This window comes from Oncorhynchus tshawytscha, linkage group LG03 (genome assembly GCF_018296145.1).
Source record: "Oncorhynchus tshawytscha isolate Ot180627B linkage group LG03, Otsh_v2.0, whole genome shotgun sequence".
NCBI classification, from domain to species: Eukaryota; Metazoa; Chordata; class Actinopteri; order Salmoniformes; family Salmonidae; genus Oncorhynchus; species Oncorhynchus tshawytscha.
The window spans coordinates 15,082,965-15,096,771 of NC_056431.1; the positions used below are offsets into that span (position 1 = coordinate 15,082,965).

Consider the following 13,807-nt stretch of genomic DNA (forward strand, 5'->3'; position numbering starts at 1 on the left):
GAAATACACTCTAAAACTCAGTCCTAAGCTTTGATGAAAATACCAAAAAGCGTAGACATTTCATAATGTATTATGTCTTGGATTGATTGATTAATTACGTAATCATTCAATGAGAGTTACCGGTGTACCTGTGCGATGGTCCTGTCTGGGCACCAGGAGCGTATGAGCAGCAGGCGGTGGAAACAGTCCAGGCTCTGGTCATAGGCATTAGGGATCACCTCCTCCTCAGGGGTCTCCTTATCAAACCATGCCTTCCACTGCTTCTCATTACAACAGATCTGGACACACACACAGCTCAGTACAATGACTAGTTCAATGCCATATGTGACAGAGCTCAGAGGAGTAAAAGGAGCACTGTAATCATAGAGGAGCACTACAATGAATAGGGGGGTTTACTGGGGTGAGGGGGCCATGAAACAGACTAATTGAGGGGGCCATGAAACAGACTAATTGAGGGGGCCATGAAACAGACTAATTGAGGGAGGGTATTAGAGAGTGTGACACATTAAGTAGCAGCGTAAGGAAGCACCGCGTGGGGAACACACCTGATCAAGGATATCAGAGAACTGCCACAGTTTACTGAGCTCCACCAGATTGAGCCAAGTCATGTCTAAGATCCACTTGGCAGGCTTATGGGGGCAAGCCTTCAGATCCAGAGAGGCACCTCCTGCATAGGACAGACAGAGGATGTTCAATGGTCTGTGAGCAATGAACAACATTTTGCTCTTCAACATTTCAGTAACTGTGGACTACAGATTGGCGGAATTAATTGGAGGACGGAGTTTGTTTCACACCTTTAATGAGGGTGAGGAACTCGGCGTGTTTTACGCGGTTACTCTGCATGTCGATCTTCAGCGTCAGCAGGAGGGTAAACAGGAATTTGTGCTCCTCATACAGACCCCTGGCTGCGTACTTGTGCACCTCAAAGGTCATATGCTCAATTATGTTCGCTATTCGCTTGCTGGTAATTGGACTTTTGGTTGATCTGTTCAGAAGGCATAGTGTGGTGGTTATTATATTAATATTAAAACTGTTTCTATGGTTTCAGATATTATACTTCAAGAATCAGGCAACTCCTACAACTACACAAAAACTATGCAAAAGCACAAATCTCCCAGTGTCAATTCAAAAATCGTTTATTACATATTCATTCAATGGTCACATAAAATGACTGAACCACATCTGAGGACCAACAATTTGAATGAAATACATAAATACAAATATATGTTATTCAGTATGAGACAAAGTGTATTACTACTGTACCTGGCCAGAGAGAGGTCAAAGATTCCCAAGAACTGTCGTAGTGACGTTTGGTACATGACGTTAACCATGGACATCTCAGTGATGAGGAAGTACAGGATGCTGCCTCTGGTGGCCACTGTAACAGCACAATAACACACAGGCTGACAGTGAGTGACAGACAACGCTCATTCTATATTATCATACATCCATTTCTGCGCAAACAAACTTGCCACTGGAAAAGTGTGAGGAACAGATTGCTCCTGAAGAACAGTCAACACAAGGTGGTTAGTGCCTGTTGCTGTTCACCAGAGCACTGTGATTGGTTGGTCAGCCAATCAATAAAAGAGCCCAAAATGTTTTGACCCATACTCTAAAACAAACCGGTACAGTACACCCCCCCGAACTCACCAAGTCTGTACTGAGAATAACTCTACCCTAACCACAGTACAACCAACTCACCAGGTCTGTACTGAGAATAACTCTACCCTAACTAACCACAGTACAACCAACTCACCAAGTCTGTACTGAGAATAACTCTACCCTAACCACAGTACAACCAACTCACCAGGTCTGTACTGAGAATAACTCTACCCTAACTAACCACAGTACAACCAACTCACCAGGTCTGTACTGAGAATAACTCTACCCTAACCACAGTACAACCAACTCACCAGGTCTGTACTCCTCTCTAGCGGTGTTGATCTGGATCTCGGTCTCAGCTGAGATCTGTAGTTTCTGTGTGACGTCCTCGGCGGTGCGCTTGGTGTTGCCCAGGACGATGATGAGGGTCTCGTCGTCCACCAGGGAACCCTGCGTAGAGGTCAAACGATACAGCAGGTTGTCCTCCAGCTCTTTCATCTTCCTCTTGTTGGCCGTTACATCTTCCAGCAGGTCTGTGCGCTCCTTCTCCAACTCCTAGATATAACAGGGATAGATAAGAGCACTGTTCAGACACATACACTAATGTTAATGTTGGCCGTCACATCCTCCAGCAGGTCTGTATACTCCTTCTCCAACAGGCAGAAACACCGGTCAGACACAGCTCAGAACAAGAGAGTTCCCACCTGGACAAAAGGAACACCTATGTGAGAATGCTATTCATTGACTACAGCTCAGCGTTCAACACCATAGTGCCCTCAATGCTCATCAATAAGCTAAGGACCCTGGGACTAAACACCTCCCTCAACTGGATTCTGGACTTCCTGATGGGCCACCCCCAGGTGGTAAGGGTAGGTAACAACACATCCGTCACACTGATCCTCAACACAGGGGCCCCCCAAGGGTGCGTGCTCAGTTCCCTCCTGTACTCCCTATTCACTCATGGCTGCACGGCCAGGCAAGACTCCAACACCTTCATTAAATTTGCCGATGACACAACAGTGGTAGGCCTGATCACCGACAACGACAAGACATCCTATAGGGAGGAGGTCAGAGACCTGGCCGTGTGGTGCCAGGACAACAACCTCTCTCTCAACGTGATCAAGACAAAGGAGATGATTGTGGACTACAGGAAAAAGAGGACCGAGCACGTCCCCATTCTCATCGATGGGGCTGTAGTGGAGCAGGTTGAGAGCTTCAAGTTCCTTGGTGTCCACATCACCAACAAACTAACATGGTCCAAGCACACCAAGACAGTCGTGAAGAGGGCACGACAAAACCTATTCCCTCTCAGGAGACTGAAAAGATTTGGCATGGGCCCTCAGATCCTACAGGTTCTACAGCTGCACCATTGAGAGCATCTTGACTGGTTGCATCACTGCCTGGTATGGAAACTGCTCGGCCTCCGACTGCAAGGCACTACCGAAGCGCCAAGTCTAGTTCCAAGAGGCTTCTAAACAGATTCTACCCCCAAGCCATATGACTCCTGAACATCTAGTCAAATGGCTACCCATATTTGCATTGCCCCCCCACCCCTCTTTACACCACTGCTAGTCTCTGTTGTCATCTATGCTTAGTCACTTTAATAACTCTACCTACATGTACATAATACCTCAACTAACTGGTGCCCCCGCACATTGACTTTGTATCGGTACCCCCCTGTATATAGTCTCGCTATTGTTATTTTACTGCTGCTCTTTAATTACTTGTTACTTTTATCCCTTATTCTTATGCATATTATTTTTAAACTGCATTATTGGTTAGGGGCTCGTAAGTAAGCATTTCACTGTAAGGTGAAACACCTGTTGTATTCGGCGCATGTGACTAATAACATTTAATTTGATTTCAGACCAACAGAAAGAGATAAACAGGCACACCATTCAGACAGACACTGATTTTGGGTGTCATTTTTCAGGTCTTTTAACATTTCTCTGCATACAGACCTGGCTGGGTTCATGCTCTCTGTGTTCATTTGATTCAGTACATTTCAAAATGGGTGGTCACAGTCATTATGTACAATTCTAATAAATGCTCACGATTAAACAACTACAACAAAATGACCTTTTGTTGATACATTCAAATGTTTTTATCCATGATTTCATAAGCATATGATTGGACGTGGTTTCTGACTTGTTTCTCAGTGAGGATGACCCGTCCCAGCAGCTGGTCCTCCAGACCCCTCATGGTGACAGTGAAGTCTATGATGGAGGTGCGGGCGCTGATCTCTGGGGTGTACGCAGGGTTGGGGAGCTTAGTGGTCACATAAAGACGGAACCCCCTCATCACATCCACCTCCTTGTCTCCCACTTTCACCTGGTGCAGGAAGAAAGACAGTCATGAAGAGAGAAAGACAGCCATGAAGAGAGAAAGACAGCCATGAAGAGAGAAAGACAGCCATGAAGGGAGAAAGACAGCCATGAAGGGAGAAAGACAGCCATGAAGGGAGAAAGACAGCCATGAAGGGAGAAAGACAGCCATGAAGGGAGAAAGACAGCCATGAAGGGAGAAAGACAGCCATGAAGAGAGAAAGACAGTTATGAAGGGAGAAAGACAGCCATGAAGGGAGAAAGACAGCCATGAAGAGAGAAAGACAGCCATGAAGGGAGAAAGACAGTTATAAAGGGAGAAAGACAGTTATGAAGGGAGAAAGACAGCCATGAAGAGAGAAAGACAGTCATGAAGAGAGAAAGACAGTCATGAGGAGAGAAAGACCGTTATGAAGAGAGAAAGACAGCCATGAAGGGAGAAAGGCAGTCATGAAGAGAGAAAGACCGTTATGAAGAGAGAAAGACAGCCATGAAGGGAGAAAGATAGTTATGAAGAGAGAAAGACAGTCATGAAGGGAGAAAGACAGTCACGAAGGGAGAAAGACAGTCACGAAGGGAGAAAGACAGTCATGAAGAGAGAAAGACAGTCATGAAGAGAGAAAGACAGTTATGAAGAGAGAAAGACAGTTATGAAGAGAGAAAGACAGCCATGAAGGGAGAAAGACAGTCATGAAGGCAGAAAGACATTTATGAAGGGAGAAAGACAGTCATGAAGAGAGAAAGACAGTTATGAAAAGAGAAAGACAGCCATGAAGAGAGAAAGACAGCCATGAAGAGAGAAAGACAGTTATGAAAAGAGAAAGACAGCCATGAAGGGAGAAAGACAGTTATGAAGAGAGAAAGACAGTCATGAAGGGAGAAAGACAGTCATGAAGGGAGAAAGACAGTCATGAAGGGAGAAAGACAGTCATGAAGGGAGAAAGACAGTTATGAAGGGAGAAAGACAGTCATGAAGGGAGAAAGACAGTTATGAAGGGAGAAAGACAGTCATGAAGGGAGAAAGACAATGTGGTTCCACTGGTTACATCAGAATTCATTCCCAAACCACTCCATTGTAACAAAAGCTGTTGTCCAGATTAAGCAGACCAAGGCCATGTTCAGTTGCCAAACGTTCTTGAATGTTGCAGATAGAAATTCCATGAATAAAGTTGATGTGATTCTTTATTCTACATGTCAGAGAGGCATGTTTGATCTTTGTAGCCTATTTCTATCTGAACGTTCCAAAATGTTCAATCCTGCTGAACGGGATAATGACATATTTTCCTGACGTCCTTTGCAACCAGAAAAACGTACCAAGCAATTGTTTGCCAGCAGTGACTGTTATAAGGGTAAATAAAACTACATAGACACATGAATGTCGAGAGCTTGGGACTAAAAGGTTCTATCTGTAAAAAGATGATTCGGAGTTAATTGGCTTTAAAGTTCTGAACCACATTGGTTTGAATTGTGTCAGCGATTTTTATATTGTATTCTTTTGAACTTAACAACATGAATTGTGGTATTTAGAGTACTATATAGCTAGAGAGCATTGAACCGAACAAGGTTATGTCAATAACAACATTGACACATTTTGCTCTCGATGTATTATACTAGAGAGAATAGCCCCAGAGATAATAACCCCATAACGATAATGTGTTTCATTTGATAATGTGATGATTGATAATGTGGTTAGGATAATAGTACATACTTTATAAGTGGAGCCCGTCTTGATGAAATTTTTCTCCAATACGTTGTCCAGTGCAGGGTCCAGCTCCTCCCCTACGTCCTCAATCAGTAGGGGGCGCCCCAGAGACAGGCTGTCCTCCAGGTGGTTCCTGAAGTACTTGTGGTTCAGGGAGGTGATCTGGGAACCACAGAAACGTCTCATTACTGACACAGTATTACACATAGTTTTTTACCAAGAAGGAAGATCTGACAGATCCAAAGGTTAGTTAGGCCTAAGGCTAGTGTAACCGCTGTTCGGAAACATACAAAATCTATCGGCTGGACAATGGGAGAGCATAGTTATGGGAGCGAATACTGTGAAAATGAATGCAGCCCAACCTGCAGTTCATTCATGGATTCTTTATTTTTTATCCAGATCTTGCCCTGGGTCTGGGGGTCTATGAGGAGAGGGAAGCGTGAGGCCTTGGTGATGATGATTCCGTTCTGGATGGATAGGTCATCGTTGGGCAGGCCCTGAAGGTTCCACTCGCTGACCGTGGGTGCGTCGATCAGCATCTCGGTCAGGTTGAGGTTGTTCCCGAACGGGATGTGTCTGGTCTTCATCTCCCTCTGCCAGTCGGTCAGGAGAAGGTTCCGGAACTCCTGGTTGAAGGGGCCGGAGTAGGACAGAAAGGCCGTGGCCAATAAGACGTCACCTGAACCAGGAAGTAAGCACACATAGGTTGGTTCATGCCTCCATTCTACTGTATAGCATAACTACAGATAAAATACTGATACACATTGAAAAATATGGTACAGACGCAAACGGAGCATCTCCCCCAAAATATACGATGTAGAGAATTGTAGACAATGGACAAAAGGTAATACGAAGCTTTAGGAAAGTTAGTCCTGTTATTACTGTAAAATAGGTGGAGAAAAAAGGTTTGAATGAACCCACCTACAAGGCGCTTGGTCTGGGCGGCAAACTCTTTGCTCTGCTCTGTCCAGCGCTCCTTCTCTCCAGCCAGACCACTGATGAGGCTAGAGGCCGTCTGCATCTTGTGTCTGCAGCGTTCAGCATCCTCCAACAGAGTCTGAGAGAGAGAGGCAGAGAGAGAGAACATATATGTTTTTAACATATGTATTTATTTTTAATGTAAGGCAATGAGAAGAGGTGTTCAGTACCTGTTTCTCCATCATGGCCTTCTCATACTCTGCTTGGACCACATCCAGCTCTGCCTGCTTGTCATCCAGCTCTGCCTGGGCCGCCTGCAGGTCTATGTTGGCTATGGCCAGCCGGTTCTGCTGCACTGCCAGGTTAGCCTAAGTGGAAAGTACAGTATCAAATATTAACTGGACACTCAGGGACAACAAAATGTACTGGAAACAAGAAATCAATTAGTAAGTTTTTGGTACACATGTCAGAGGTTATCAGAGAGGTGGGTGGTGTTACACAACACCACCGGGTTTAGGCCCACCTTTAATGGGAGCACCTCCTTGTTGATGGAGAAGAAGGAGGCCATGGCTTTGGTCCAGGAGGCCAGACCAGCCACGTTTCCACACACGCGCTTGGCCGTCTCCAGGGTGTAGTCTGGCATGTCGAAGTAGGGCAGCAGTAGCTCCACCATCTCCTCATTGATACTGTCTTTGGGGAATTGCTGTTAGAGAGAGACAACAGAGCCGGAGATGTCAAAGCAAGCTGCCATTGCATCACCACTGAAGTTGATTTCCTGGTCATATGTACAGTTGGTCGGAAGTTTACATACACTTAGGTTGGAGTCATTAAAACTTGTTTTTCAACCACCCCACAAATTTCTTGTTAACAAACTATAGTTTTTCTCAGGTCGGTTACGACATCTACTTTGTGCATGACACAAGTAATTTTTCCAACAATTGTTAACAGACAGATTATTTAATTGTAGCACAATTTCAGTGGGTCAGAAGCCTCCGGTGACGATCTACGGTCCAGAGTCCCCGGCGACGATCTAGGGTGTGACTAGGGTGGGTCATCTAGGTAATTATATATCTATGTTGGCTCAAATTTAGGCAGCCATTTCCCCTTTTGTGTTTTGTGGGATCTTGACTATGGATAGTAGCCTGTTAGCACTATTATTAGCTTCACATTTCATTTTTCTTCTGTTTTGTTTGGTGAGTTTATTATTTATTAAACATGTGGAATTCTACACACGCTGCGCCTTGGTCCAATCATTATAACGAACGTGACAACTTCTGATCCACTGGGAATGTGATGAAAGAAATAAAATCTGAAATAAATCATTCTCTCTACTATTAATCTGACATTTCACATTCTTAAAATAAAGTGGTGATCCTAACTGACCTAAGACAGGGAATCTTTACTTGGAATACATGTCAAGAATTGTGAAAAATGTATTTGGCTAAGGTGTATGTAAACTTCCGACTTCAACTGTACCTATAGTGTAGTGTCTATAGTGTAGTATGTTACTGTAGAAATGCACAGTGTAGTCTGGTTACAGGATGTAGATGTTGTACCTGCACACTGTAATACTTGATTTGTTTATCGAAGCAATTAAACTTAGATGCTGGCCATCTGTTTCCTACCTGCAGACTGCCCAGGAAGTTCCCAGCAGTCATGAGTTTGAGGGACTCCTGCCAGGAGGGCATGGTGCAGTTCTTCTCCGGGTCGATCTTCACCGTGTTCACCCTCCTCTGGAACAGCAGCAGAACACAGTCCATGATCCTCATGATGAGGTGGGGAGGCCGACCCAGGGTCCGCACCGTGGCAATGTCCGACGGCTTGATGGTCTGATGAATACATGAGGAAAGAATACAACTACATGAGTAACTGAGGGAGCGTTCATTAAATATTCTCACCTGATGTACAGAGAGAGAACTACCATGTTGAGGAGGGGAGGGGTGGGCAATCATTTCAGCTTGAGGGTCACGTCGGGATTTCAAAATTCAGCTGAGGGCAGTTATTGAAAACATACAGGTCCATTATATTTTGTACATACTTTCTATATTGTTTGACATTCAAGAGTGGCCTGGAGTGTTTTTTAACCCAAGATAATCATAAAACATGTTTTTACTCCAACCTCCCCTGGGCCACTATGAATGGGCTCGTACGTTGCCCACCCCTGATGTTGAGGGACAAGAACAACCCCCCACCCCCCACACCACAACCGACCTGTAATGCACCCTCAGCCTCCTCCAGGGCTGGCTTGGCAGCCTCCAGCTTCTCCTCAGCGAAGGCCTTGTCAGCAGAGATGCTGTCCACTATGGCCTGAGCCTTGTCCTTGACCTTCTGGACCTCCACCTTGACCTTCTCTGCTGCATGGGCCTTCACTGTCACCACCTTCAACACCTGAGACACAACAACCCATCACAAGAGAGACAGGAAGTGAGGTGCATCTTTTGTATATGAAGAGTGTTGGTCCCATGTTTAATAAGCTGAAATAAATATATATATATATATTTTTATCCATACGCACAACAAACATATTTCCCAAAAATGTTGAGCACAAATTTGGTTACATCTATGTTGGTAAACATTTCTCCTTTGCCAAGTTAATCCATCCACCTGACAGGTGTGGCATACTAAGAAGCTGATGAAACAGAATGATCAAACCTTGTGCTGGGGACAATGAAAGGCCACTTTAAAATGTGCAGTTTTGTCATACAACACAATGCCACCGATGTCTCAAGTTTTGAGGGAGTGTGCAATTGGCAACCTGACTGCAGGAATGTCCACCAGAGCTGTTGCCAGAGAATTGATTGTTCATTTCTCTACATAAGCTGCCTTTTAGAGAATTTGGCAGTACGTCCAACCGGCCTCACAATCTTAACCACTCCAGCCCAGGACCTCCACATCCAGAATCTTCACCTGCGGAATGTCTGAGGGGGTGGAAAGGGGGAATATTTCTATTTGTAATAAAGCCCTTTTGTGGGGCTGGGCCGCCTGGCTCCCCAGTGGGTGGGCCGGGCTGCCAAGCGGATGGGCCAATGCTCTCCAAATTGAATGATTTCCACATATGAACTGTGACTTAGTCAAATCTTTTGCCCCTGAGTTGTGCCGTGGCGGAGATCTTTGTGGGCTATACTCGGCCTTGTCTCGGGATGGTAAATTGGTGGTTGAAAATATCCCTCTAGTGGTGTGGGGGCTGTGCTTTGGCAAAGTGGGTGGGGATATGTCCTTCCTGTTTGGCCCTGTCCGGGGGTATCATCAGATGGGGCCACAGTGTCTCCTGACCCCTCCTGTCTCAGCCTCCAGTATTTATGCTGCAGTAGTTTATGTGTCGGGGGGCTAGGGTCAGTTTATATCTGGAGTACTTCTCCTGTCTTATCCGGTGTCCTGTGTGAATTTAAGTATGCTCTCTCTAATTCTCTATTTCTCTCTTTCTTTCTCTCTCTCTCAGAGGTCCTGAGCCCTAGGACCATGCCTCAGGACTACCTGGCATGATGACTCCTTGGTGTCCCCAGTCCACCTGGCCGTGCTGCTGCTCCAGTTTGAACTGTTCTGCCTGCGGCTATGGAATCCTGACCTGTTCACCGGACGTGCTACCTGTCCCAGACCTATTATTTGACCATGCTGGTCATTTATGAACATTTGAACATCTTGACCATGTTCTGTTATAATCTCCACCCAGCATAGCCAGAAGAGGACTGGCCACCCCTCATAGCCTGGTTCCTCTCTAGGTTTCTTCCTAGGTTTTGGCCTTTCTAGGGAGTTTTTCCTAGCCAACGTGCTTCAACACCTGCATTGCTTGCTGTTGGGGTTTTTAGGCTGGGTTTCTGTACAGCACTTTGAGATATCAGCTGCTGTACGAAGGGCGATAAAAATAAATTTGTTTTGATTTTGAATATTGCGTTTATATTTTTGTTCAGTATATGTACACTTCAAAGTTCTGGTATTGGTATTTGGTAAGTCTGTTGCTGGGAAACAAGAGATAGAGGGGTAGCATACACCAAACACACACACACACCATGTCTGCCTTCTCGTGGGCAATCTGCAGCTCCTTCTCTTTGACCTCCAGCTCTTTGCTGAGTAATGCTACAGACACAGAGGCCTCTCTCAGCTTCTGAAGACCTGTGTTCATCCTGATGGAGAAACAGAATTGGATCAGAAATCATTGTATTACACCAGTATACCAGGTAAGTTCGGTCTAATGAGTAAAAGGATGACTGAAAGGCAGAACACTAAAAGAGCGATATAGTACAGTATACACCATATATTGGTATATAGAATACTATATAATACTAGTATTATATTCAATCATGTGATAGACACACAGCATGCTGTGATAAACATCTACAATTTCTTTAGACCATGGTGTACTGTGAAGCCGTATGTTCCACATAGGAACAAAGAGCATTAAGAGAGTAAGGAAGTACTGTAATTACCTGTGTGCCAGCGTCTGCACCTCGGAGTGCTTCTCCTTATAGATGGTCTTGTATCCCTGGATGAAGGAGAGGTAGGACTTGGGAGTGACGTGCGTGGCGCGGCGGTACCTCTGGAAGTAATCCACACACTTCTCTGCCACACCGTCCTGGAAGGAGCCCATACACTGCACCACCTCCCCCTTCACCACGGTCGAACAGTCAATGTCATAGGTGGACAGGAAGTGCTCTGACACTGGAGAGTACACAGATTGGAGATTGAAGCAAATCACTATTAAAGTGTGCAACATACATTTATACTGTATGTGTGCATACACAGAGACGAAAACACATGCATACCCACAAACGGACACCAACGCACACACACACACACACACACACACACACACACACACACACACACACACACACACACACACACACACACACACACACACACACACACACACACACACACACACGCACACACACACCTGCGATCAGAGCATCTTTGGGCCAGCGGCTGAACCAGTCCATGGTGCAGCCAGAGATGAGGGCAGGGAACTTCAGGGCTCTGTTCCGGAACTTTTCCCCAACAGGAGAGAAGCAGAGAACGACGTGTAGGTTCTGTCTGACCCTGCTCATAAAATAGTCATGGAGGTTCTCATTGGTCGGTGTTCGCCGAGGAAACTCTCTTTTCATGACTGGTATGAGGTCACTGATGATCTCGTCAATTTCGTCTCGAGCAAACAAGTTCGACACCTGAGAAACCAGCACAATATATAACAACAGTTATCCGAGTTCTAATGGAGTGCAATATTTTTTTCTCAAACACAGATTGACACAACTTCTTGAAAATGCTCTTATGTTTTACGTGTGTTCATGTGATCAATGTGCTGACCTCCCCAGATGATAACACATTATTCATGTACTCCAGGAAAGACTCGTCCTTGATCTCGTTATCAGTGAAGATGAAGCTGATGCCTTTTCCCTGCTGGCCTGCTGTCCTGTACAGACCCTTCAGATCCTCCATCAGGTTAGCAGTGTTGTACGAACTGAGGACAGAACACAGGGATGTTACAGGTGATAGAAAAATATGTATTTTCACACCTTTGCTATCTTTCTCAGATCTTTCTCAATGAGTATTTCCTCCATTCCTCCAATGCGTTTCGAGAAGGAGGCGACGACAGGGGCTTGAGGAATCGAAGAAAGACAGAGAGTCACTGTGCACTTGCAGAAATGCAAGCAAAGCTACCATCTACAGGAGGACAACAGAACTGCATGACCACATTCAATACATGATAAACACCTGTTACAGTTGTAGAGGCCGTGTGTATGAGACCGTGTGTCTGTTCCAATACCCTTCCTAGCATACTACTTAGTATGAAGTATGTAGTAGTATGCTAGTATAGATATTGGAGGGTGTGTCTGTACCGTGTTAGTGTTATCTGAAAGGTCTTGTATCCGGCGATGAAGGAAGCCAGTTTAGTCAGGCTCTGCTTGCCTGATCCCCCCACTCCTACCAGAAGGGAATTTCCTCTGGGGGTGCGGATGATCCTGGAGATCTACAGACAGACAGACAGGCGGAGTATTAGAGTGGGAGAGACCTTTTCCGTTCTTATATCAAGTGATTTGATGTGTACACTCATTGGTGACTGACTTTAAGATAGCGAAGCCCTTCAAAAGCTTCCAATGTGAATGTTTAGTAATACTTTTTATGAAGACCCTCTTTGTAATGTGATATAAACATGTGTTTAATACCTGATGAGCTATACACAATGCACTATAATGCAAGACAAAGGTGGTAATAATTGCTCATAAACACCTATAGGTGAACATGATGACAGTTTCCCTCTACCTTGACAAGGTGTATCATAGCATCTCTGAAGAACACCATGTCCATGCCAGCTCCTCTGATGCTCTCATTGTACTGGCCAAGGAACATGTTGAGCCTGTCCATCAGGCTCTCAAGCGACTCGATGGGCTCATACACCTTTGGCATCTCAAAGTCTGTATCCTCTGGCTCCTCACCTGGTGGGAAAGTTTTTGTCATTGTCAATACCAGATTATTCATTCAAATGATCCAACTCTCTGCTAATGTTGATTTGGCAATATTGAAGACATTTTAATGTAAATAAAATGTTTATTCTGTGTATGTATATTTCTATATATATATATATATATATATACACATTTAATATCCTTATAATTATTGTATTTATTGACATAACCTGCCTTTTTAAACTGCAGTGTCTACAACATAATAATACAGCTAAACACACCATCTTAGAATGTACTGTTTGAATCCTTAGTACAAGGTAGAAAAATACAGCACATATTTAATATATACAATATGGGTTCAGAAACTGTAAATGACTTATCTCATGCAGGATCATGGGATCGATACAGTGTATGTATGTGAAGGGGCTATACAGTACCTGGTGCTCTGGCTATACCTGTAGCTTCAGGAGCATCTCTTAGGAAGTCAACAAAGTAGCCGTCTACTCCGAAGTCGACCACAGCCCTATCTTCCTCTCCTAGCTCCTCCTCTACTAGCTTGGCCAGGGCCCTGTCGAACCAGGCTACATCTTCTGGCATGGTGAACCGGTCTGCGATCACACGCTTACACTCGTGCTTCCACAGCTGAAGCAACACCTACAGCATACAGGGTCCAAATAAAACAAACTTTAGCTCATGGAAATGTTAAGTCTACATTCACAGAACGACTGCTGATTAAATGTGTAGAATCTTACTGTAACTTAGGACAGAAGGCATAGCTATTTTTCTCAGTTCATTCAGACCTTTGGATCCAGTGAGAAACCTTTTGATATTTATTCCTCTAGTTGTATTGAATTAACTGA

At 44.7% G+C, this 13,807-nt stretch overlaps 1 protein-coding gene across 2 annotated transcripts in view; it reads right to left on the minus strand.

Moving 5' to 3' along the window:
* Positions 1-13,807, minus strand: part of LOC112228294 (dynein axonemal heavy chain 5-like) — a 63,503-nt gene that overhangs the window by 4,090 nt on the left and 45,606 nt on the right. For both annotated transcript variants that reach the window (XM_042310468.1, XM_042310470.1), the window contains exons 50-69: positions 13,403-13,601; positions 12,805-12,977; positions 12,381-12,511; positions 11,848-12,001; positions 11,441-11,708; positions 10,971-11,202; positions 10,553-10,667; positions 8,758-8,934; positions 8,172-8,375; positions 7,070-7,249; positions 6,777-6,914; positions 6,550-6,685; positions 5,991-6,307; positions 5,635-5,790; positions 3,751-3,933; positions 1,914-2,157; positions 1,264-1,378; positions 795-985; positions 546-667; positions 129-278 (exon numbers count right to left, since the gene is read on the minus strand). In XM_042310468.1, coding sequence (XP_042166402.1) covers positions 129-278; positions 546-667; positions 795-985; positions 1,264-1,378; positions 1,914-2,157; positions 3,751-3,933; positions 5,635-5,790; positions 5,991-6,307; positions 6,550-6,685; positions 6,777-6,914; positions 7,070-7,249; positions 8,172-8,375; positions 8,758-8,934; positions 10,553-10,667; positions 10,971-11,202; positions 11,441-11,708; positions 11,848-12,001; positions 12,381-12,511; positions 12,805-12,977; positions 13,403-13,601 — 3,585 coding nt within the window. The remainder of the gene's footprint in view (positions 1-128; positions 279-545; positions 668-794; positions 986-1,263; positions 1,379-1,913; positions 2,158-3,750; positions 3,934-5,634; positions 5,791-5,990; positions 6,308-6,549; positions 6,686-6,776; positions 6,915-7,069; positions 7,250-8,171; positions 8,376-8,757; positions 8,935-10,552; positions 10,668-10,970; positions 11,203-11,440; positions 11,709-11,847; positions 12,002-12,380; positions 12,512-12,804; positions 12,978-13,402; positions 13,602-13,807) is intronic.